Source organism: Lutjanus erythropterus, chromosome 15 (genome assembly GCF_056507025.1).
Source record: "Lutjanus erythropterus isolate fLutEry1 chromosome 15, fLutEry1.hap2, whole genome shotgun sequence".
Classification (NCBI taxonomy): domain Eukaryota; kingdom Metazoa; phylum Chordata; class Actinopteri; order Lutjaniformes; family Lutjanidae; genus Lutjanus; species Lutjanus erythropterus.
In genome coordinates, this window is record NC_139331.1 from 3,128,062 (window position 1) to 3,152,682 (window position 24,621).

At 38.0% G+C, this 24,621-nt stretch overlaps 2 protein-coding genes across 2 annotated transcripts; both read left to right on the forward strand.

The window, feature by feature from the left end:
- Window positions 1-6,777: 6,777 nt before the first annotated feature.
- ndufaf4 (NADH:ubiquinone oxidoreductase complex assembly factor 4) lies at window positions 6,778-11,599 on the forward strand. The gene is made up of 3 exons (XM_084737938.1): window positions 6,778-7,017; window positions 7,170-7,261; window positions 11,042-11,599. Exons 1-3 carry the CDS (start codon window positions 6,882-6,884, stop codon window positions 11,345-11,347), a joined length of 534 nt encoding a protein of 177 aa, XP_084594064.1. The 5' UTR covers window positions 6,778-6,881; the 3' UTR covers window positions 11,348-11,599.
- A 4,884-nt stretch (window positions 11,600-16,483) lies between these two features.
- Window positions 16,484-24,574, forward strand: gpr63 (G protein-coupled receptor 63). The gene is made up of 2 exons (XM_084738010.1): window positions 16,484-16,968; window positions 22,817-24,574. The coding sequence occupies exon 2, from the start codon at window positions 22,935-22,937 to the stop codon at window positions 24,165-24,167; it is 1,233 nt and encodes a 410-aa protein (XP_084594136.1). The 5' UTR covers window positions 16,484-16,968; window positions 22,817-22,934; the 3' UTR covers window positions 24,168-24,574.
- Window positions 24,575-24,621: the final 47 nt, after the last annotated feature.

Sequence of the window (24,621 nt, forward strand, 5' to 3'; positions counted from 1 at the left end):
AATGCTGAATAGAAATTAACTTTGAAAATAAGCAAATGCAAAAGTCCAACAGAAAACAACATCAGATTTCTGGAGGAAAATCTGACAAACTCGTCCGCATTTGCTTGTATTTTCTTAAAGAATAAGGTCGACATTCATTTTTTATTTTAATTTTTGTCAACAAATCCCATGAAAATATCCATTACAAGAGGAAATACAGAATGTGTCAGGGACTATTTTAAGCAGCGGATTAATCCACATTTGGTGCTCTAGTGCAGTCATTCCCAAAGACTGGGTCGGGACCCACAGGTGGGTTTTATTTGGGTCATCAAATAAATAAATAAAAGAATGGACTTTCAGCAGATTTAAGAGGAAAAAATAATAATCTTAATTCTGCCAAAATGCATTTATATTGTCTCATTTATGAAGGAGGCTTAAATGTTCTGTTTTCTAGGAAATAAAATACTAAGGTGGCCCATATATTGTCAAGATAATACAAAGTGATGCAGAAATGGCCATAAATGTTTGTTGATGCACAAATGAACTCCTCCCAAGATTTATTGTTAGGGCCTAAACTGGGTCGCGATGGTCTGTCATTTGTAAAAAGTGGGTTCCCAGAAAAAAAGTGTGGGAAACACTGCTCTAGTGAGCATTTGTGTTGACAGGATGGTGTCTGTCTGAGACTGAGTGAAAATACACTACAGTGTGTCTGTTCATGGTAATGAAGGGGCAATGGACAACAATGGAGCTCTATGGCACAGAGGAAGAAGATGTATCAGACTTGATACTTTCACTGCTGGTTATTAATGAAGGGATAATGTCCAGTGGGCAGGTTGTTGTGAAATAAATCCTGACAGGATGATGCAGGACTTGACTACAGGTCTTGAATCATTCTGAAGGAGTTTATTTCACAATAATGACCTGCTCACTGTACATTATCACACTTATTACACGGTTACTTACCAGAGGAAAGTTAAAAATATTTGGCACACATTTATATGACACAAAATATTAATTTTAAAATTATTTTAGGGCTTTATTTTGCAATAAAGACCATCTCACTGTACATTATCCTGCTTGTTACATGGTTAAAACTCAAAGATTTGGCACAAAATATTCATTTTAAAATGATTTTAGTGATTTAACAATGGCTTTGTTGTTCCTCCAGAGTATATGCTCATAACTGTCCATACACAGAAATAACATAGTAATAATAATAATAATGATAGTCCTTAGAATGCTGATATTAACCAATCAAAACTGAGTATTCAATAAAGCCATGTAGTAAATCACTATAATGACCTGCTCACTGTACATCATCCTGCTTGTTATATGGTTATGTACCAAAAATCAAGAAATTGAGACAAAATATTAATTTTAAAATAGTTTTGTGGTTTTACTTTGCAACAGCGACCTGCTTACTGCACATTATTCTGCTTAATTACGTTGTCATGTACCAAAAACGGTCTGCTATACAGAAAAATCAGACCTTAAAATGTTGTCACTGAACAATCAGAATCGAGTATTTAACAAAACGATGTAATAAAAAATATTGAATATGACCCAACCTATCCTTTGCAGTGTGTTGAGCTCTCTTGGCCAACTTAGTCTCATTTCTAATGGTTCTCTATAAGCCAGTGGTGCCCAAACTGAGGGGTGGGTCCCCCCTGGAGGGGGTGTAAAGCCACTGCAGTGGGGGGGGGCATAAGACCAGGGGAGAAATACAGAGTGAAACAAAGCTGAATGATGAATTTGATTTATGTAGGGAAAATAAAGAAGAGTTTGCTGATGCTGACCTTTATCTCACTAAAATTCAACTTGAACCCTTGTTTATCCGTTGCTTCCCCAAGGCGTGAACTTTTTTCAGCGTCTGTCAGGGCGAATGTCTGCAAAAGTTTGTGAACCGCTGCCATAAACTAATATGGTTATGAAGAACTCTGCAGTCATTTAGTCATACTGGCTTTGACGCAATGTTTTATCATCTATAAACAGACCCTTAACTGTGTTTGGTGGTGGAATCAGTGCTGCTCTATAAAAAATACAAATGTACAAAATGTGTTTGCAGACAAACAGATTGTACTGAGTGATTCACTAAGTCTGTGTAAACACTGATGGATTCCCGAACAGGGGAAGGTTTTTATTTATTTAATGACAATGTTGATACACATCTGTTGTAAGTCAGCGAGTCTACACGGTCTAGACACTCAGCTCCTCCTCGGCCTTCGAGTCTCACATGCACCGACGTGCCCTCAGAGCTCCACGCAGTAAATAACATCGGATTAAAATGATAAACAGTAATCAAAAACACTCCCAGGCACAGACCCTGTCAGGGATCACTGCTGTGTTTAGTCACCAGTGGAATAAATTCATTTTCACAGCACAAATTTGGTGTTCTTTCTTTTTGAATCATTTCTGTCTGCCGCTGTTTTGTCTTCCTCAGTTTTTGAGCTCTGATGTAATGGAGAAGTGTGATTGGCTGAGATCCTCTGGCCTTTTGTTGACTTTCATCAGCTCCTCGCTCAGGAGTCAGTGAGTGAGTGAAATGAAAAGAATATCTTTCCGTTCCTCCCTCTCCTCACAAAAATGCTGTGGCTTGTTTTGTTATGATTGAGCAGATAATCATTTCCAGATGTGCTGCTCCATATGTGCGTCCCTTATATAAAAAGTGACTGACCTCTGATGTCAGGCCTGCGGCTCAGATGGATGGAAGTGAGAACTGATTCATTTACTCTGTCTCTCTAACAAATGAAGCCTCGCTGTGACAAACAGGCTGAGGAACTGTTTGTATGTGAGAGCAGCGCTGATAAAACATGAACCTCAGAATGAGGCCAACCACGTTTTTTTTTATCATGAGGCCTTTTGGAATGTGATATGAAATGCTGCCACCTGCTGGCAGCGCAACAGCTCCTCTTGTTTTAAACTGTACTGTAGAAATGTATGTTTTACATTCATGAAAAGAATAATCTATAACAGTGGTTCCCAACCTTTTTTCCTTGAAGCCCCCTACACAGTTCATACACAGCATACAAACCAAAAGAATAAATGATTCATCCCAAAACTTAACAGAAATTATAATTGTTTCCATTTTCTTCTTTTTCTTCTAAAAGTGGAACATTTCTTCTTTTAACAACCCAACAGAGTTGACTCATCCTTACCAAAAGAATTATAATGATTCATTAACAGCAACTAAAGGGCTTTTCACACTGCATATCCTTAGTCCTGGGCTAAGAGTTAATCCTGGGTTTAACCCGTTTTCACACACACATTGTTAACCCTGGGTGAAGCTAAGCCCAGTGCTGTATGAGTCACACTGCCCTTCTTCTAGCTCTGGGTTAAACCCTCTGTACACCCACACAGGTGTTAGCCCTGTTTCATACCGGCAGCTTTTAGTACTGGGTTTAGTCGATCTACAGGGGATAATCTGGGCTAACTCTGCTCCAGAGCAGGGCCAACTAGCCCTAGGCTAAAGTCAGGGTTAGCCCACCTTGGAGCGTGCCAGGATTGTGCAGGCGTGAAAGCTCTTTTAGCTGAGGGCTAACAGCTCCCTTAGCCCGGGGCTAACTGCTCTCTTAACCTGGGGCTAAAAGCAGTGTGAAAAGCCCTTAAGTAGCCTACCATTTATTAGTGAGGAAAGTTTTGTATACAGACCTTTATATAAATTGTGATTTTAGTTAACATGTGCAAATCTAATTTTGACAACCTCAGAACAGACAAAGTCTTGGGGACCCCTGTGACTTTTGGGTCCCCTAAAAGGGACCTGGACCCCAGGTTGGGAGCCAATGATTTATTACGTAGATTGAGAACAAAATACATATAAATCAGGTCAATGCAAAAAAAAAAAAAAAAAAAAAAAAAAAAAAAAAAAAAAGTCACGGAATACAGTTGTTTTCTTGTGAAATTATTTTGAACATGTACAAACTATGCTAATATAGGTGTTGGTAGTTAGCATTTTATCATTCCTGCAAGGTCAGGGGCAGTTGTAACACAGTGTTGCAATTACCCATAAGCCACATGGTCCAGTGTCAGCACCTCATTTGTTAACATACAGTATTTCACGATTCAAATAATTAAATCTAATTAACACTAGAATCATCACCTAATGCATACGATACCTGACATCTCAAAGAATTTGAACCATATAGGGTCGACAAATAATCTTAAACTACAGATTTAATGTGATCATTTTGATGTGTGCTTTTATTTGAGGTACACTGAGTTAATATGACTTTTTTTTTCACCGTTACAACTGCCCCTACCAAGGGGGCAAGTGTAACACTTTGACATCTTGCATTAAAGTGAATATAGTCTTGTCCTTATTAGTGAAACTATATCAGTTGTGTTAATTAGAGCACATATATATGCTTCTTATGTTAAAAAAAAAAAATGTTTAAAAAAAAGGTTACAATTGTCCCCGCTCTCCCCTGGTATTCTAAATAATTAAAATAAGCCATGATGATGATTAGATTTTTAATCACTAGCAAAGTATTACATACATGTTTCTGTCTTTTGAATTCCAGACATCTTGACATATTGATTTTAATTTTATTTTATCTATTTATTCTGCCTTTTGCCACGGTTTTTCTTTTTTTAAAATATGAAATGTTTTTATTGAAGCGAAAAAGCAAAATAGCTTCAATTTTCCATAACAAATACACTTGAGAAAGACAGACAGAAAAATAAATAAAGCGGCCCCCACCACCCCTCACTCATTCTGTCCTAATATATGATAATCAAATATGTATTACAACATTCAGTAAACAGCAGGAGCACAGGAGGACAAGTGTCCAGACTAATTCACTTGTCATGGAGGTGTAATGCTGGCAGTAAGACCAGAAATGAGCCACATATTTTTTCATATGTATCTGGTTTCCTCCAACACAACTGAAGCTCTTTTTCAGATGTACTATTATAATTAATGCAATTGATTTTCCTGAACAGTGCCTGTGAGTAATATTAAGTATTTTTTATTAGTTCACATTAATAGTGACATTTATCTGGTATAAGTAATAAATGTATTTGAAATTCTACATTATCAAACTAACTTACTTATTAACTTCTTAACTAATGTAACTTAATGCTGATTGACAGATTCGTTATAAATGCTTTAGTAACATTTGAATAAGTTTATAGAACAAACAGCTGGAACATCATCCTGCAATCACTGAAATCTTGGAATGATTTATAAACATAATCTGCTCCAACCAGGGTCAGAATGAACAGCATATTACAGCTCTTTTAGTATGAAATACACATTTATGGGATCAGAATTATCCTCAGTTTTCTCTGTAACTTCTGCTCCTTTTCATCTTCCCCTGCAGAGCTCACCGTCTGGTCCTACGTCATCTGAGCCAATCAGAGACCACAAGCTGAGTTTCACTGTCGTACAGGGTCAGATGTAGTTTTGTTTTTTGTAATATCTGAAGTTATTCTAGTGACATATTTCCAAAATTCTTCCTGATAAGAGCAATTCTAAAGAATAGGAAGTGAATCTCCATGACAGGTTTTACTTCTCTGGGAAATGAGAGGAGCACTGTGGTGTGTTTTGTGCTGTCTATGTGGAACATAATAGGTTCTATTAAAGATATTAAACTGTATTTGTCTGTGTTTAGTTGAGAGTAATACAGTCAGATGTTTCAAGGATATTACACCAATAGACATCAGGTTTATTTTTCTCATTTTGCATAGATATTGCGATAATTTTGTTATTGAGTCAGAACTGTGGCATACATTCTGAGCCTTAGGGCGTAGCTCAGTTTTGACTTGATATTGATAAAATTCTCTTATAAATATTACTAATTTCCTCACAATTTATATTGTTGATGACTCATAATGACTTGCAGTTTTGACAAAGCATCTTACCGTCTACTGTGTGTTAAAATTTGTATTACTTGTATTATTTAATAGATAAAAAGACAGATATACCTTTGTTCCATGGCAGCCATATTGATATGAAATAATAGTGTAATCAAGTCAAGGTCCTGTTCCATTTAGTGTAGTAGAGTCTTTCCAGTGAGCCAGCATGCACAATAGCAGCATCCTGACTCTTATCATAACAACAAGAGATAAAAAATCATTATACTAACAAAAATAAAAACTGAAATGGGAAGGTGGACTTTCATTGTCAGAACTATTAAATTATGGAATTCATTACAGTAACTTATTCGACTGTGGTACAGCAGTTGGATTGTTGATTGCAAGATTTTCAATTTTAAATGTTACAGTATTGTATTGTCAGTAGGTTTGTAGAGTATCAGTATTTTATGTGAATTAATATTTTGGACATTTGGATGAATGGGTACATATGTAGTATATGTGGTATACAGAATGTACCAATGTACGTAGGCAATATGTGTGTGTCTATGCATGTATGTATATGATTTTCTGTGCAGTATTACATATTATTGTATGTTTAATTGTTTTTATTTTTATTTATTTATTTATTTTTCTTCTCTTTTTTATGTGAACTCTTGTCAGATAAACCAATGGCTAAAGGAAATCCACATCAAATCAAATCAAATGACTTGCAGTTTTGACTTAGTGTCATATAGTCTTCCTTCATTTACTGTATTTTTTTTTTTTTTTAATTGACCTATTTTCTAACCTCTTCTCTGTGTTTTGTTTGTGTTTGTGTGCTTCTATAATAGATAAACCGACATTTTCAAATTTCTTTTGCAATTTTGTACAATGAAAATAAAGAAATGTGGAATGATTACACGGTGAATTTCGTTATACAACCCCCTCATGTTATAAAATGACCTGCAAATGAACCCTTGTACCTTCCAGCCACACGGTGTCGCTGCTAACTTCCGTGTTCGCCTTTCGGTTGTGGAATGACCCTCCACGCTCTCCGTCGACAGTTTGAATAAACTTTATTGGCAGCAGTGTTTGGTAACTTCTCGAACATGGGGGCACGGGTAGCGCGTATGTTCAGAAATTTCAACCTGGAGAGCCGAGTACAGCGAGAAATATCAAAAGAAAAGCCGGTAGCAGCGCCCCGACACACGGTCAGCTCCCCGCCGCCGGCCGCCTCCTCTGAAGGTGAGTGTAGCAAACAAACCCCGCTAACTTGTGTAACTGTGTGCTGCTCCGGGGTCACGTTAGGCTCAGCCTCAGCACCGGGTGGACGGGTTGAGTTTTTAGTGAAACCTCGGACACTGTTCCCCTGTTGACTGACATGTTGTGTGTTTCAGCGGTGGAGTCAGTGCATCAGAAGAACGACCCTCTGCTGAGTCTCCTCAAGTCTGTGTATGTGGAGTCCACTGATCCTGCAGCAGCAGCAGAGGTCAGACCAGGACACACACACTGTCTGTCCCTGAGTTATCCCTCTGATGATATGTGCATTATAAGACTGTCTTATTAATAGACTACAGTGTCATTGTGAACACTGTCAGTCTTCTGTTGTCTCTGTCCTCACTCTGACTCTGCCATGACAGAGGACAGGAGCTCAGTGAGTCTATAGCAGAGTCCCTGCTGTTCAAATGAAGAAGTCACCTTATCAATAAAGACATTATTGACAGGTAACATCAGGAAAAAAACGAGCAATATCATGAGTGGTATTATATAGGATATTGCATTCTGTACATCAAATTAAGAAGTTAATTTGAATGTTAAACAAATATTAGTACAAAAAAAAACACACACCAAAAAAGCTGTGATGACAACAACAAAGTAAAATAGGTGGGGCACAGAGTAAAAACAAAATGGATCAAGACAGAAGTAAGAAGGAGGATTAAGGGATGAAGTTGTTAAATTAGGAAGCAATTAAGTAGTGGATAAGAGAGAGAGGGTGGGAGGAAACAAAATAAATAATATTAATTAAAAAAATAATGATAATTTAAAAAATCTGGATTGTAGTGGATGTGGGCACCATCATTAGAGGCGCCCCTAGGGCTGGGCAAGGGTCAAGTGTGTTGGGCCTGTTGGTTACACACAACACACACTTAGCATGTCTGCTTAGGGCCACACCCTGGATTATTACTTCCAACTATGGCTGGGTTAAAAAAACTAAACAAAATGATTAATTGACATGAATCGATTTTGCTTTTCGTGCTCTAGCTGTTTGTCTCTAGAATGTCAGAAAATGGTGAAATATGTTGATCAGTGTTTCCCAAAGTCCAAGATGACGTCCTCAAATGTCTTGTTTTGTCCCCAACCCAAATATATTCAGTTTACTGTCAGAGAGGAGTAAAGAAACCAGAAAATATTGACATTTAAGAAGCTGAAATCAGAGAATTTGGACATTTCTCTCTTTAGAAAGTACTCATTTAATTGATCATCAAAGTAGTTGACCATTAATTTAATAATCAATTACTTGATTAATTATTGCACCTCTAATGCTAAACAATTAAAATGACTTCCAAATAGTTGAAATTATAGAAAGCATCGAAGTCTGTGTCTACTAAAGAACTAAGAAATACAAACTAAAAACTGTGTGTGTGTGTGTGTGTGTGTGTGTGTGTGTGTGTGAGTGTGTGTGTGTGAGTGAGTGAGAGAGAGAATGATGCAACAGTGTGGTGTTCTTGGTCATTTGCAGGCCTTACAGGAAAAACATCAGGCTCCTCAAGTTTCTGTTATTTGAAGCTCTGCTGCACATTTACTCTCGAGTCACACACATTTGACATATTTTGACTTCATAGAAATGATAGAGCTGCTTGTTAGCAAACAGTGGCCTGTTAACACGTCCAGCAGACACAGAGCAACATTAGCATTCAGTGCTGTTGATAGGTTTTTCAGTGTAGTGAGTCTCCAGGACCCACAGGCGGTTGTTTGAGTGGATCCCTGATAAAATTTGTGTTTTCTGATACTGGAATTTCTAGTTTCAGTACAATACTTTGAAATATATCAATAGTTGATACCAATTTCAATACCATGGGGGACCATGACTCAAGGTTGAGGGCATAAAATTTTAGATTTTTATTAAAAGGTAAATGTAAGAAGGATGTAGCATGACACTGGATATAGAAAATGAGACAAGTGACATGAAGAAGAGAGCACTGAGAGTTAAGTTGGAGGAGATGGGACTTGTGGGAACTGCAGCGGTGTGTGTGTGTGTCAGCTCACTGCTGGAGAGAAGAAAGAATAAAAAACTGCAGCTAGAGTATTGATACTGTGGATATCGAAGGCATTTGAAATATTCAGTATCAATAATTATTGATCTGTGGATATTTTTGACAGCACTAGTATAGTATTAAACTATGTAATGATCTTAACATTTTACTGCACAGAGATTCCTTTAACTTTTCATATTAAAGCACATTTTTCTGTAATGCTTGCATACTTTTACTGTAGTGAGGTTCAGAGTGCAGAACTTTGACTTGTGGTTGAGTATTTTCACAGTGGAGTTGGTGTATTTTTGCTTAGTCATGGACCTGAATACCTCTTGTTAGCAGAACCACAGCCTGCCTGCAGTTGTGTGTTGCTGGCTGAGCCTTCTCCTTCAGTGAAGATAGCTTTGTGGATTGTGTGTGTGTGACAGTGTGTGTAGCGGGGTTGTTTGTCTGTTGTGAAAGTGAGTTAGTTAGCAGCTAGGAGTTACTGAGTTCTTCATCATTTTAAAGCTCTGCAGGTCTGAACTGTGTTTTGGCAGATGTCTGGTTTTAGGCTGTTTTAGTCTGACTCATAGCAGCTTATTAGCTAAATTCACTTAAAAGTCTGGAGCACCTTCTTTTCTGTGGCAACAAACACATCACGCAGCCTTTCAGCAACTATTATACTGCATCCTGAGTTTATCTACAGACTTTGTGTCTTACTGAAGTAACATAACTACACCTTACTGGTGACTATGAGAAACGCTGACAACTCAGATATGATGATACATCTGGTGTATCACACATTAATTGACATGCATTTCTATTATGTCATTGTTTTTCACAGTGTAGCATTATCAGGGAAATATTAAGTGTGTAATGATTCATCAAATGGGATGAATCAATCAAATCAATTTTTGTTTTGTTTTTGTATTCTTTTTTGTTTGGTTTTGTCATTTAATTTTTGTCCTGTAATTTATCTAATTTATACAAAAAAGTTTGCAATGTACACAACAGAAACAGTTGTCTGGAATGATTAACTTTTAATCATTGCATTAAAGTAATAAAAAAAGAAAAAGATCGGGATGAATACATCGATTCAATGTTCGACAATCCAGTATTATCAGTGCAGGGTGAAAATGTCTTATCATGGATTTATATTGTCATCTTTAAGATGAACTTTTATTTTGAAATTCCTATGGCATGTTTTTGTGAAATGTGTGTAAGAGTTCAGTCTTAAAATTGTCAAATCATAACTTAGTTGCTTTTTGTGAATTGACTGATTAAATGGACATATGATAGTGTCTATTGATTGAAGGCCCAAGTTGAGTACTGATCATCGAAAAAAATTCACAAATGTGATTTTGTACAGAATTTTGCAGAATTCTAATGAAATGCTTTGACATAATCTGTCATATCAGATACTATAATAACCAGTGTGTATCAGTTATAATTTTTATTGGAATGATAAATAATAATATAACTGTTCCATCATTTATCATGAATCCGTATTATGTTCACCAGCTAGTTGTTAATTGTGTCAGTCTGCTGTTTGGTGCTGGACAGGTTGTGTACAGTGTGTTTATTTAGAGCTATTTTGTTAAAAACAGCTGCCTGCTTCTTCTGGTAGAAGAAAAGTTGATGAAAATGATGAGACTGAACCAGAAAAGTAAAGTTGTGGTTCAGAAAACCACAACAAAGAGCTGAAAGAAGCTAAAACGCTCCATAGAATTGAGGGAATCTGCAGATTTGGTTGATAATTATTTATTGGTTTTCTCCATTGTTGATTTAAAAATATTGATCAGTGCAGCTTTATAATTTTTATTTAAACTTAGAAAATCTGGTGATGTTATTAGAAGAAATGGTACAAAGGACCACAGATATCTACAGTGAATTTAATGGGTATACAGCAGTTAGTTTTTGATATAATTTGTTGGTCACAGGGGAATCTCTTCCCAGTCAAGTGTGAATGTTAAAAAAAAACAGCAGTCACTGTTTTGTAAGGCTCACTTCCTTCTGCTTAATTATTCCAACAGGCATCAAAAGAAGTGACGGTGGGTAAAGATGCGCAGCGGCGGCCATTGAAGTATAGTTTACCGGGGGACCAGTACGGCCTGGTGGAGCTCACAGACGTTCCTAAAGGCAAACTGACCATCACTGAGGCTCTGAAGGCCATGGGCAGCCACCAGCGCGAGCCTCAGACATGGACGCCAGAAAAGATCTCTCAGGAATATTCCCTGGACTTAAAAGACACAAAAGCTCTCCTGGAGTTCTTCATCCCCTTCCAGGTTAAGATCATACCACCCAAGACTGAAAAGGCCAAGCAGATAAAGGCTTCTTAGGACCAGAGTGTGGGTGGATGGTAGACAAGAGACAAAATATGACCTGATTTATTTATGTACATCAATAAAATGCTTTGGAAAAAGTGACCAGACACCTGATCAGACAGAGTTTCTCAAGCCTGGGGGTTGGACCTTATGGGGGATTGACGGAATCATGGGATATCTATAATGTTGATATATTGATATCTGTGGGAAAAAAATGAATGCTAAAAGTGAAAGAAATGAAATTAATAAATAAGAACTAATATTTAATGTAAGAACAGTGTCTTTATAATCCATCTGAAGATCCCTCTATGACATTTAAAAGAATTCATACTCAAATTCTTGTTAAATTTTGGGGATGTTGAAGTGGGGCCAGAGGTCCAAAAAGGGGTTGAGAAACCCTGATTTAAAGGAATAGTACAAGATTTTGGGAAATATACATATTAGCTTTCATTCTGAGAGTGAGATGAGAAGATGGACACCAGTCTCATGTCTGTATGTTAAATACAGAGCTGTGTCCAGGATAAAGTTAGCCTAGTTCAGCAGAAAGACTGGTAGGAAGAAAGAGTTTCAACACTTTGGGGTTGGACCAGGGAAACTAAAATTTTTCCTTGATCAGAAGCAGGCTTTCTGTTTTCCCTTTGCTACCAGTCTTTATGTTAAGATAGGCTAATCACATACCAAACCTCCTCTAAAACCACAAATTATTGTTTTTAGGTTATGTCAGATTCAACTCATACAGCAACATGTTAATTAGCTTTAGAGGTTTTTAAACTTTCTAGAGAATCAGGCTAAGTGTTTCCTCCTTGTTCCACTCTTTATGCTAAGCTATGCTACCCACATACAGAACTTCTTTTAAAATGGCAAATTGTTGTTTTTACAGTTCTATCAGACTAAACTAATGAGACAACATGTTAATTAGTGAGCTTTAGAGATGTTTTGTTTTCATCAGGCTAGCTGTTCCCCCCTTCCTCCACTCTTTATACTAAGCTAGGCTAACCACCATCTGACTCTAGCTCCATATGGTCGTACTCTTCACAGCTCATTCTCATAAAGAAAGCAAGTAGTGTACCTTCTAAAATGTTGAACTATTGCTTTATGGTGTAGAAAACCATAGACATTATGTTTTTCTGTCCAGTGAAGAATTGTATTCTGTATAATTTATACTTAACTGTTTAGCCAAGATATGAAATATTCTCAATTTGAAGCTGTTAGCATTAGCATGATGTTTGTCAGCCACTGATTCAACTGAGCTTTCTTTTTGAGTTGTAGAGGTGTGTCAGATTCTCACTACATTTTCATATTTGGTTGTTCACCATATATGTGAGTGTCTGATTGTCAGCCTAAAAACGAAGCACCCTCTGATTACAGTGCAAATATTAGCACGTAGCAGAGGGGAGAAATATTCCAGTAAGGTAGTTGGTGTCTGTCCAGCAGTGATGTGTTTTTGTAGGCTGACACAAACATTATTGTTGCTCCACTCAGGGTTCTGATGGCAGATCTCTAATACGTATTCTTCACCTGGATGTAGATAAAGACAGAAAATAAGGTCTGTGGCTAACAAAGACTAACTGCTATCATGGATTCCACGAATTTCTCATAGCACCTTTAACAGTGATTCATGTGTATTCAAGCGCCCCAGTCAGTCATGCCAGTGTGACAGTGAGCCAGCATGAACAATACCCAGAAACTGAAGCAGCTAAATGGAATTCAGCCGCCATCCTGTGCTTTTTTTTTTTTAATATCAAAATATCTTCTGGGAAAAAAAGGCCTATTCCATACTTTGTCACTCAGAGAGCTCAGACAAGTGAAAGACATCCTGCTGAGCAGTTTGATCACAACAAATGTAAGGTTTCCTTAACAAAAGGACATACAGTGTATATCTTGAAATGTTCTTTTTAATATCTCTCAAATATCAGCCTCAGTCCATCAGGCTGTAACTCACAATAAAAGGAGAAATCTGTGACATATTTACTGTAATAAATTAAATGGCTACGATGTGTAACCAGAGATCAAGGAAACATTTTAAGTTGAAATACTCACTTCACTCGACATGAATGCCCCCTTGAAATTTCATCTGTTTCACATTAATCAGTTTCAATTAATGCAGAATTTTTGCTGAATGAGTAAAAGTCTGGCTATGTGTCGTCATAAATCATTCATAACCTTGTAGAAGGAGTAGATGTTGATAACTGTTAAACTGAACAAAATGTTAATGGAGTTTGGCAGGCAGTGATCGTCCAGTGTTAGAGTGTTATTTCAGGGCAGTGGGCTTTTGTTCTCTGGATAGCAGGCTTAACTTCATCTTGACAAATAAGTGAGAGTTATAAACAGCTGATCAACTTGCAGTGGATCACTCATCGCTTGTTAATTTATGACAAACAACTTGCTTAAACCATAGATTGATACACAATCTATGGTTTAAGCAAGTTGTTTCTCAAAGTAACAAGGAAAAGGATTATTTTTATACCCATTTAATTTACAGACTCTTGTTGAACTGCTGGACTCTTTTTTTTTTTTCTTTTTTTTTTTTTTAACATACGGTGGCTATTTTTGTGAAACACAGACCTTATTTTCTGCATGAATTTAAAAAACACCTGGTGAAAAAGCATTGTCTGTTATAGCTCATAAAGCAGGATCCTTTGAACACTCCTCATATGATCAACCCATCATCTACAATGTTTGGGAGCTTTTTTCCAAACAACTGAGGTCGTACATATGGATGAACTTTTTGAGTCATGAGTTTATGTATTTATTCTGATGGGTTTGAAAAGCAGCCAGTGTACACAGTGTTTGACAATGCACAAAAGTTCAAGGAAACTTTAAAAGGAAGTCATGTGACTTAACAACATGATGGATGGATGATGAGAATCATCTTGTGGCACTTGAACCGATTTGCTTTACATACGCACAATTCTTTAAAATAAAAGATCATTTTGTCTTTTCTGTTATTTCAGGCGTTGCATAAGTGATTTAAAGTAGTTTTATGGGTTGTGTAAAGTAGTTCCTTTTTCTGTACTGTAAAATCATTTTAATAGCTGAGCCACAGCATAAACACAGTAAATCAGATCAGATTAGACAGTTTTATTAATCTCCGGTGGGGAAACTCATTTACCACCACATGATCTCATACGGACAACAAACACTAGGCCGATCATTGCGTTCATATTACACAACAAATAAAATTAATAACAATAAAAACCATCAGACCACCTAAAAGTGTTCATTAACAATCTGACCACTGCTGGAACAAAATAACATTTTAAAAACATTGATCTTACTTTTGCAATCACAGGGACCATTTGTCATCTTCACCACCTACCTCACGGAGCCTGCTCGTGCCCAAAAACAGCACTTCCTCCGACCAATCCACGCCCCTTTGCACTAGTCCGTCTTTTCTATTGGGCCTCGCTGGAGATGGGCCGTGCCCAATAAAAAGTCCACTTTTGCCCATGCAACTGGCTTCTGGAGGTGTCAGTTATCACTGAACACAAAGCTGCGTCAAGGTGACGACATAGAGCACGAGCGCTGGCTGAAGCGCTGCTGGCTCGCCTTCAAAATAAGAGACATTTCACACGGAAGAGAACTACCCAGAAAACCAAATGGGAAAAAAAAGATATGTGTATATATATGTATATAATGAAAGTAATGTGATGACAATTTCAAGCAGTGACTGGGTCTGCCAGACAAAACAATGTCAAATGAGGCACAGTTAATGCAATAAATACATGTTTAATCTATTCAATTTTTATTTGGAAATTAATTCATAAATGATTAATCATTAACTTCCTCTACAATCTGGTTCAGCAAATAAAATTTAACTAACTTATTCAGTCAGGCAGCTATTCATTATGAAAGTAATGTGATTACAATTTCAAGCCCTTTCAAGCACTTTATCCAAAATCCAAACACTTTTCAAACCTTGAAATTCAAAATTCAAGTGTTTTCGTGGATTTCCAGCACCTTTTTATGAACCCTGCAATTTATACAGAATTCTGCGTCCAGGCTGGGGGTGCTCATCTTTCTTTAGATACAAGCAGGGGGGCTCCAAGCAAAAAAGGTTGGGAACCACTGTGATAAAGTATTCTAGTCTACTAGTCTTCACTTGCACAATAGTCAGAAAGTATAGTACATTCTTGCTGCCCTGGCCTTTACTGGCTATATGCAAATGTTAATTTACATAGATTTTTTATTTCTTTTTTTTTTTTTACTGAGATGGCTTGTTTATTTATATGCCAAGATTATAGCCAGGATCTGGACATTTCTGAGGTCATGGGTAAAATTATAAAAATACATCATTAAACAGTTCAGTAAACCATATCTTTCTACATTATCGTCTAAATGTTACATAAACCCTTCCCCATGCTGACAGGCATGTAATTCATGGAAAATATTTGCCTTTGATTAAATGCAATTCCATTGTTATTTGTCAGTTATTTTCACAAAAAAAGCAAAAAAAAAAACAAACAAACAAAAAAAAAAACTCTATATACATATACTATATAAATATAGATTCCAAGTGTGTCATAAAAGCCCCAAATAGCCCCAGTGATATTATCCAAGATATGCCACTGTCACTTTGTGTCACTGTATTGAATTTATTACCTCACAAAAAGTGATAAAAACAAGTATGCATTATTTCTTTTGTTTCTATAATCAGAAGGAATTGCTAATATTAAGCAAAACCTACTCTGCAAAAGTCTGAAAAACCATCCAAACCCAAACACATCACCACTTATTTATGGGTCTTTTATTTTGTTTGCAAAACACAGGTCACACTGGCATTATTACTGCATTTATTTATTTATACTGTGCGTTTAGACAAACCTTTACTCTTATTTATAACAGTGTTCCACTGTTGTATACATCGTTATTTACATATTTTTACTCCCCTTATTTCTTTTTTCTATATTGTTGTATGTAGTAATAGAATGCACCTAATTTTATATGCTCTTATAATATAATATTTTCTGTATGCTTATGTATACCTCTATTCGACTGTAATGCAAACAATTTCCCCCAGGATCACTAAAATAAACTAAACTAATATTTCTTGTTCTAATTCGTCTGCATCCTCCGTGCCATTTATTTTGAAAGTCCAGACAGGAAGCGGTGTTAGCTAACTCTCGCTAGCTTGTCGCAGGTAGCCCATAGTGAGTGTAGTTTGTAACAGTGTGGTGATAATTTGGGCCACATATAGAACACAAGCTGATACATTTGGTGCTGGAGGATGGGCCGCGAACACCTCACATCTGTCTGAAGGAGAAGGATGAAGAAGAAGGCTGGGAAACACTCAGTGCCGCCATTAAAGCTGGATATTAATCAGTGCTCAGCCTCTCTGAGCTCCTCTGGAAACAAAGCGGCAGAATAACCGAATGCGGATTTGACTTCATCTCCAACGGCTCCAGCTGTGTAGGCAGAGGCACCAGCGGCTGTCTGTCTGTCGCACTGGTGATTCAAATCACACCAGCTGAGAGCTCACAGTGATAACAAGCATCAGTGGTCTGTTGGTTTGGTGAATAACTGTTTTCACTACGCCGAGGAGGACAGAGCATTTTGGGCGGCGAGATGCACCATTTGGTGGACTGAGCTTCAGCACTTGAGCCGCTCCGGAGCTCCAACATGGGAGAATGAAGCAGGTAATATGAATAGAACCCCGAGCAACAACACTATTCACACACTAGTCCTCATTTCTGTTGGTTAAATCTCGACATGAAGACGTAAATGTAACGCTAGGTTCTGTGTTCAAACACCCACCGCTGTGTTCTCGTCGTCCTCAGATGGAACTCTCCATGAATCTCCCAGTTTGCCGTCTCAACCATTTTGGTTCTCAAGTCGAGGCTCCTATCATTTGTAAAGAAGCTGATCCCCTGTCAGATTAAACAGGCAGCAGAGAGCTGCTGCTCAGTTTGGCCTCAATTACTCCTGTTTCAGGTCGATGGAGTGAAAGTGTGAATGAGGTGTAATTCTGTTTGTCATTGATTTTCTAGAACACTGGGCTCAATTTTCAGGACACCTCTGAGTTCATCTCCCAGATTTATCCATCAGCTGCTGAGATTCTCGGATGTGCAACTGAATAACCAATGATGGAATTAAATCACCACTGAATAATAGTTAAAATGCTACTGAATTTATAACACTGAAATATTATACTTTGAAACACGTTTTTTTTATTTCCCCGCTCTAAAAATTCAAAAAGGTCACTTTAGCAAATTCAAAAACATGACTTTAAGTATTCTTTGAAGAAGATCCACAAATTCAATATGTTTGCAGTGGTTTACCAGTTTCCTGGTACACAGTGTTATGAAAATTTATGGCTATTATACATTTGCCTTACAAACGGAGACTCTTCACACACACTTCCTTTAAGAATTGTTTCAAATTTCATGTTTGTTAGAGCAAAATATTTTGTAAAATGTCTGAAGCCGTGATATTTTCTGAGACGTTATTATATATACTGTGAAAATCTCATACCATTGCAGCGTTATTGAAAAATACAGGCTTATGTGTCCAGTTACTCAAAAAAATTAAGTAATATTGGATTTACTGAATTTCAGAAGCAAAATTCAAGATTAAAAATTCAAATATTTCATGGCTATAAATTAAATGCTACTTAAAATGAAAAAAAACTTTACATAATAAGTTGTGATGAGGGCTGTGAAATTTCTCAAAAAATTTAACTTGGAAATAATGAATCTTAACAAATACCATAATTTGTTTGAATAAATTTAAACTTATCTCACAGCCTTTCTTAAACCAGTTAACACGGCTCTGATGATTTGCAGTTGAAGTACAACTTTTTAAAAATGTCACCTCTCGTGGTTTGGTGTTATGATTTTCTGCTCAGCACTGCTTTTATTTTGGTCTAATTTGCGATAGCAAAGAGAACAACAGTCTAGTTAGGCAACGGGATTACCTCTTTCTGGATAAACAACTATGTCATGTTGCGTGTTTCCACCTCTAGTCCCCAGGGACTAGGAACCTTTGGAGAAATGCTGTTTCCACCACAGGGACCAGGGTCTAAATTAAGTTCCCAGGACATTATTTTACCCCTCAGGTAGTACCTGCTTGGGGGGTCGTCCTTTCCAAAAGAACAGAAACTTAAAGGGTGGCTTGTATCAATGAACATTTCTGATTGCTCAAGTATTTGCAGTATTTTATTCAGCAACCATAAAAAAAAATGCAGCCGCAAACCAGTTTTTGCATTCTGCATTTTGCTTCGACACATCAACACTAAGTTCCAGAAGAAAGCATACGACAGATAGACAGACGACGGCATCATCATTGTTGTACAGACACTCACAAAAACAAAAAACGGCTGTCACGTTTTCACACGTCAGCAGAATAATTTGTCTAATTTGTAGACCTCAGTGGAAACAGACAACAGGTTGAAGGAACCTTCTAGTTACTTGAAATGTTGTTCCTGGGGCTAGAAGTTACTTATGGTTACGGTAAAGCTAGTATTATGCTTTCTGCATCTGTGAGTGAAATGAATTAGAACTAATAGCTGTCCATTGTGTCCACAGCTCTCTGTGTCCAGTCAAGACTATAATAGAGTTTTTAATGAGCTCTCAAGGCCTCCATGGCTGATCAGTGGGCTGTGGCCCACACTTTTGGAGTCACTAGTTTAGACTAAATGTCTATAAATGTGTTACAGCAGTTTTAACCTTCAGTGTATTACATTCTGAAAGTGTGTTTTTTCCTCACAGATACTATATTATTCAATCTGCTATAACTGCTAGGGCTGCGACTCTCCCCATGATGTGATTTTATCAAGATACATATGTCACCATGTGATATTATTGCGATTTTAAACATAGTTGGGATAGTAAGAGTACTGTGGTGACATACTAGGGCTGCAACGAATGATTATTTTCATAGTCTATTAATGAGTCGATTATTTTCTCAATTAAACGATAAATAGTTGTTTGTTTTAAAATATAAGGAAATGGGAAAAAAAAGTTTCTCAAAGCCTAAGATGATGTCCTCAAATGTCGTTTTAATTACAACTTTACTGACAAGATATTCAGTTTACTGTCAGAGAGGACTGAAGAAAGCAGAAAAAATTCACATTTAAGAAACTGAAGTCAAAGAATTTTGACTTTTTTTCTCAAAAAAATCACTGAAAACAAACAATCGATTATCAACAATCAATTGATAATCAATGAATTGTTGCAGCGCTGTAACATACATTGTGTTATACTACAATTTACTTACTGCAAATTATGTCGCTGAAGAAAAACATCATCTGTTTCATCTTGATAAAGTTTTCAGTCTGGTGTATCTCACTTCAGTCATTTTCAGCCAAATGAGATTGTCAAGTAGACAGACTGATCAACCAGTTCCACTGAACATAACAAAATCAATTGATTCTATATGTACATGTATATATGTGTGTGTATATTTCAGTAGGTATTTCTCTCACAGACACAACATCAGTGTTTAATAATTCCACCTGAATTAAATAAGGTTACACTGACAGGTTCTTATTGCCATAAACTAGTAAATCTTGCTAATTGTGGACTTTGTTGGCATGTTTCCACTATGTCTTTTGTCTCCTAAATCTACTTCCTAACAATTCAAGCTTTCAAGATGTGGCTCCAAAGCTCTCAGCACATTCTCTCTGCATTTCTCTGTTGCATAATTGTGTTGCCACGCGCAGCATTTGAACACTTCCCAGTCTTTTTAGAACACCAAGTACCAGATCATCCGTGCTTTACTGCAGGTTTACTTGATTGCTTGGAGGCTCAAGTGGCTATTTTAACATTTTAGGTCACTCCGCCCCTAAAGGAAGGAAAGGAAAAGAGATGCGGCGTTACCTTCCCTGTAGAGGTAGACTGCTGCTCAGTGTGTTCGGTATTTGTGATCCACAAGGCCAATGTCCTCAGAACATGCACTGTGAGGTGAACGGAGCAGGAAGTAGGCCAAGATGAAACCAGTTTCTTATTTGCTCCCATTCAGCAGGTCTTCATTGTGATGAAGCAGTGGGTAATTGTTGCAGACAATAAGCTCGTCATCACCGCATGAATAAAGCAAAGTCTCCCCAGCTCTACTGCTGACAGCCTGTTTATCTCCTTACAACAGCTTTCTCTCTCTTGGCTGTCTTGGTGACGTGTGATAACACTGTCTGTTAAATAGCTGCATATCCAGGTATCAAACAAGGATCCAACCTGTTCTTTAACATGGCTACATAAAAAGCTCACACGTACTGTTCTCATAATAATTGCCTTTAATTGTATTTGCTTGAATTTTACACCCACACAGGTTAAAAAAAAAAAAGAAAAAGCTCCATTTGTGTGAAAATTAATCATTTTAAGGACTTACAAATGGACTCTTCTTTCTACTGCACATTTATTATTTGGCGTTTGCTGCTTCGCCATTGTAAATGATACCAGGCAGTCTGAAATAACAGTGTCCAATGTTTACACAAGTGATAAGGGTTTTATTGCAGTATTTGACTTGTCCCCAGTTGAACACTGGTGTTGGTTACTGGCAGCGGTTAAGAAAAGCACTTTAACAGGATTTCTTATCACGTTTCAGGCAAACAGGAGATATTTTTAAATTTCTTTTTATTAGACAAATGCTTTCCAGTTGGATTTTGTTTCATATTCTTTTTGGATCATATTGTAATTCAGCATTTTGAAATGTACAGTCATTATTTTTCTTCCCGAGATGAAATGAGAAGATCTGTGTGTTGGGCAGTGAGCTGTAGTCTGGACCAGGTTAGCCTAGCTTAGCATAAAGACTGGAGGCAGAGAGAAAAGGCAAAGTTCATCCATATGCCAAGCAACAAGTCTAACAAATTAACATGTTGTATCAAGAGATGTTCTCAAAATTGATTCCATCACCTGACTTCTTCTGACTTACCTCTAAAGAGTTATCTATGCCAGATGTTAGATACACAGACAGAGCGTTCTGTCAGTATGTTATGTGTTCCTGCAAGTTTACTGAAGATTGATGATTGATCCAGATGTGGCAGCAGAGTAACAGCGTTAGTTCTAGGGAGACAAGACCAGAGGACGCGGCAGAGTTTTAGACTTTATTGTCCCCATTTTAAAAAATCAAACGAATGGGAAATGTGTTTGTCGTAAATTAGTAAAAAGACAGGACATACATAATTGATTGTGAAATATATTGATTTTGACTTTGTTCAGGTCACCAGACTGATTCAAGCTGCACATATTTTCTGACGTTCTGAGCTTTAGAAAAGTCCACACAAACAAAGACAAGACTTCAGTGTGCCGGTTCCATGGTTCATTTTCACCTGTAATCATAACGCTGTAATTGAGTCTGTCATGCTTTGATTGTCGCTGTAAATTGAATAAAATGTGATTCGCTTCTGTTAGAGGAAGGGAAGTACTTTGCATGTAAATCAATTTGAAATGGCTGCAGTGCAAATTCACCCACTCTGAAACCAGTTTTAGCATCTAAAGACTGAAGGCTAAAGAGTTTTTTTTGCAGGGTTCTTACATGTGCTGGAAACCTTGAAAACACTTGAATTTAAATGTAATGTTTCTAAGGTTTTAAAAGTGCCTTGATTCGGGATAATATGCTTGAAACGTCTTGAAACTGTAATTGCTTTACTTTTATCATAAATTGCTCTTTGCCTGAGTCGTTTGCTTTTAGATAATAAAGAAAAATAAGTTAGAGAGCCTTATTGCTTTTGCCATGTGCATGAAAAGGAGGTTGCTGTTGCAATGAGGGTTGGCTTGAAAAGGAAAAATGAAAAGAAAATGAAAAGGATTGTATTGAAATTGAAGTTATTTGTCAAGCAGTTGCTTGTGCCTCTTCCTTAACCAATAGATTTTTCACATTTTTTCTTATTTTAAGTTTCCTTATTGAACAAATAGCTGCACCAGACAAAACAATGTCAAATGAGGCACAAATACTACCACTGCTAGACTATTGATTAATGCATTATTATTTATTATCATTGTTATTATTGTTGTTGTTATTGGCTCAGCCAGGTTATATTGGATGCCAAGTCTACTTACAGACAGGTGACACATTTTGTAGCATCAAACTTGTGGTGTTTTCCTTTAATCTCTCACCCTTCTGTTTATACCACAATTAAAGAAATGAAAAACAAAGAAATGAAATGGGGTGTAATCATTTTGAGCATTTATATGTATATAAATAAATCATCTACCAGAGCTGGAAAGTGCTGGAAAAGCTTGAAAATTCACTTCAAAAATGCTTGAAAAGTGCTTGAACTTGGTTTGGAAAAGGTGTAGGAACCCTGCTTTTGGTGTCAGTGCTAGTAATTAGTCTCATTCTGGTTGACTGCATGTTTGGAAGATATGATGGTGGTGTGAATTAATTGGGGAGATGCTCTCATATAACCCGGAGTGGATTACACCTCCCTGTCACTGTCATTACAATTCCAAGGGGAAATTTGATAGGAATGATGCTGCTTTCACAATAATGCTCTTTCACATGGCATTTTTAATTTACTTGGCACTCACTACATTTTTGTGTACGCCTTAGGATTTTGCAGCCATGAGGATGCCGCCATGTTGTGTTGAGCTGGGAATATCTGCATCTACGGCGGCACCATGTTCAGCCTGAGCTCACCAGCCACGATGCCTGTTCACCCTGGGGAAGAATGGTTCACTCCACGACTGTTCCCCCTCCAGAGGCAGGGGACATTAACGCCAGTCTCTGCTGCCTCGTTACGGGGCTGCTGAACCTTTCCGAGAGGCCGTCGATGGCGAACATCTCCATGGCGAACGTTTCCCTGGGCTCGCGGTCGCCCTCGGAGCCGGCCACGCCGACGGCGGAGGCCCCGGGGGGCCCGCAAGGCGTCGGCCTACCTCTGCAGGTCTTCTTCTGCTTCGTCATGGTCGCCATCCTGCTCCTGGCTCTGCTGGGAAACGTGGTGGTGTGCCTGATGGTGTACCAGAGATCTGCCATGCGCTCGGCCATCAACATTCTCTTGGCGAGCCTGGCGTTCGCAGACATGATGCTGGCCATCCTGAACATGCCCTTCGCTCTGGTTACTGTTGTGACCACCAAGTGGATTTTTGGAGACGCTTTCTGTCGAGTTTCAGCCATGCTCTTTTGGTTCTTTGTGATGGAGGGCGTGGCTATACTGCTTATAATAAGCATAGATCGTTTTCTTATTATTGTCCAGAAGCAGGATAAGCTGAGCCCACAGAGAGCCAAAGTTCTCATCGTGGTCACATGGGGACTCACTTTCATTTTTTCTTTCCCCCTGGCTGTCGGTTCCCCTCCCCTACAGATCCCTCCCAGGGCCCCTCAGTGTGTCTTTGGCTACAGCGTTGAGCCTGGGTACCACGCCTATGTATTGATACTAATGCTAGTCTTCTTCTTCATACCTTTCATGGTCATGCTGTACACATTCATGGGGATCCTGAACACCATCCGACACAACGCCATCCGCATCCACAGCCACCCAGACAGCATCTGTCTGAGCCAGGCCAGCAAACTGGGCCTGCTTAGCCTCCAGAGGCCCTTCCAAATGAACATAGACATGAGCTTCAAGACCCGTGCCTTCACCACCATCCTCATCCTCTTCTCCGTGTTTACAGTGTGCTGGGCACCCTTCACTGCCTACAGTCTGGTGGCCACCTTCAGCGATGGCTTTTACCACAAAGACAGCTTTTTTCAAATCAGCACATGGGTCCTGTGGTTGTGCTACCTCAAGTCGGCCCTCAACCCTCTCATTTACTACTGGCGGATCAAGAAGTTCCGTGACGCCTGCCTTGATCTGATGCCTAAGTACTTCAAGTTTCTTCCTCAGCTGCCAGGCAACACCAAGAGGCGCATACAGCCCAGCGCAGTGTACGTGTGTGGAGAGCATCGCTCTGTGGTTTAAAGGAAAAATACACCCTCAAACACTTCAGCACTGTTAAAAACATATTTATATAATCTATCTTGCAGTTCTGGGTCTGTTTAGTTGTTTGGTGGTAGACTTCTCTTTGGAGATTTTGAGAAATATGTAAAACAGCACAGCATTAAAAAAGCCCAGAGACTGCATTGGTGGGGGCATTTTGCTCCAGGTACCAGAAGGGTTGGGTATCGTTTAAACAATTGCGATACCAGTACTAATACCAGTTACCTTAAGGTGATACTGATACCAGTGGACTACTTCATTGGATACCTTTTTTCGAAGGTTTTTATAAAGAATGCTTGAGGCCATTGGCTGGGAGCAAAACCATATATTATAGTGATTTTTTCTAGATCTGGGTACCAAGAAGATTGAATGCAGGTACCGTTTAATTAATACGACTTGGTACTGGGTTATTTCATTCAGTACCTTAAAGTTGTTG

Bases quoted from the DNA above. Each gene is read 5' to 3' on its own strand.
- ndufaf4 (XM_084737938.1), top strand. From the start codon at position 6,882: ATGGGGGCACGGGTAGCGCGTATGTTCAGAAATTTCAACCTGGAGAGC. The intron at 7,018-7,169 runs GTGAGTGTAGCA...TGTGTGTTTCAG, and splicing joins GCCGGCCGCCTCCTCTGAAG to CGGTGGAGTCAGTGCATCAG. The intron at 7,262-11,041 runs GTCAGACCAGGA...TTATTCCAACAG, and splicing joins ATCCTGCAGCAGCAGCAGAG to GCATCAAAAGAAGTGACGGT.
- gpr63 (XM_084738010.1), top strand. From the start codon at position 22,935: ATGGTTCACTCCACGACTGTTCCCCCTCCAGAGGCAGGGGACATTAAC.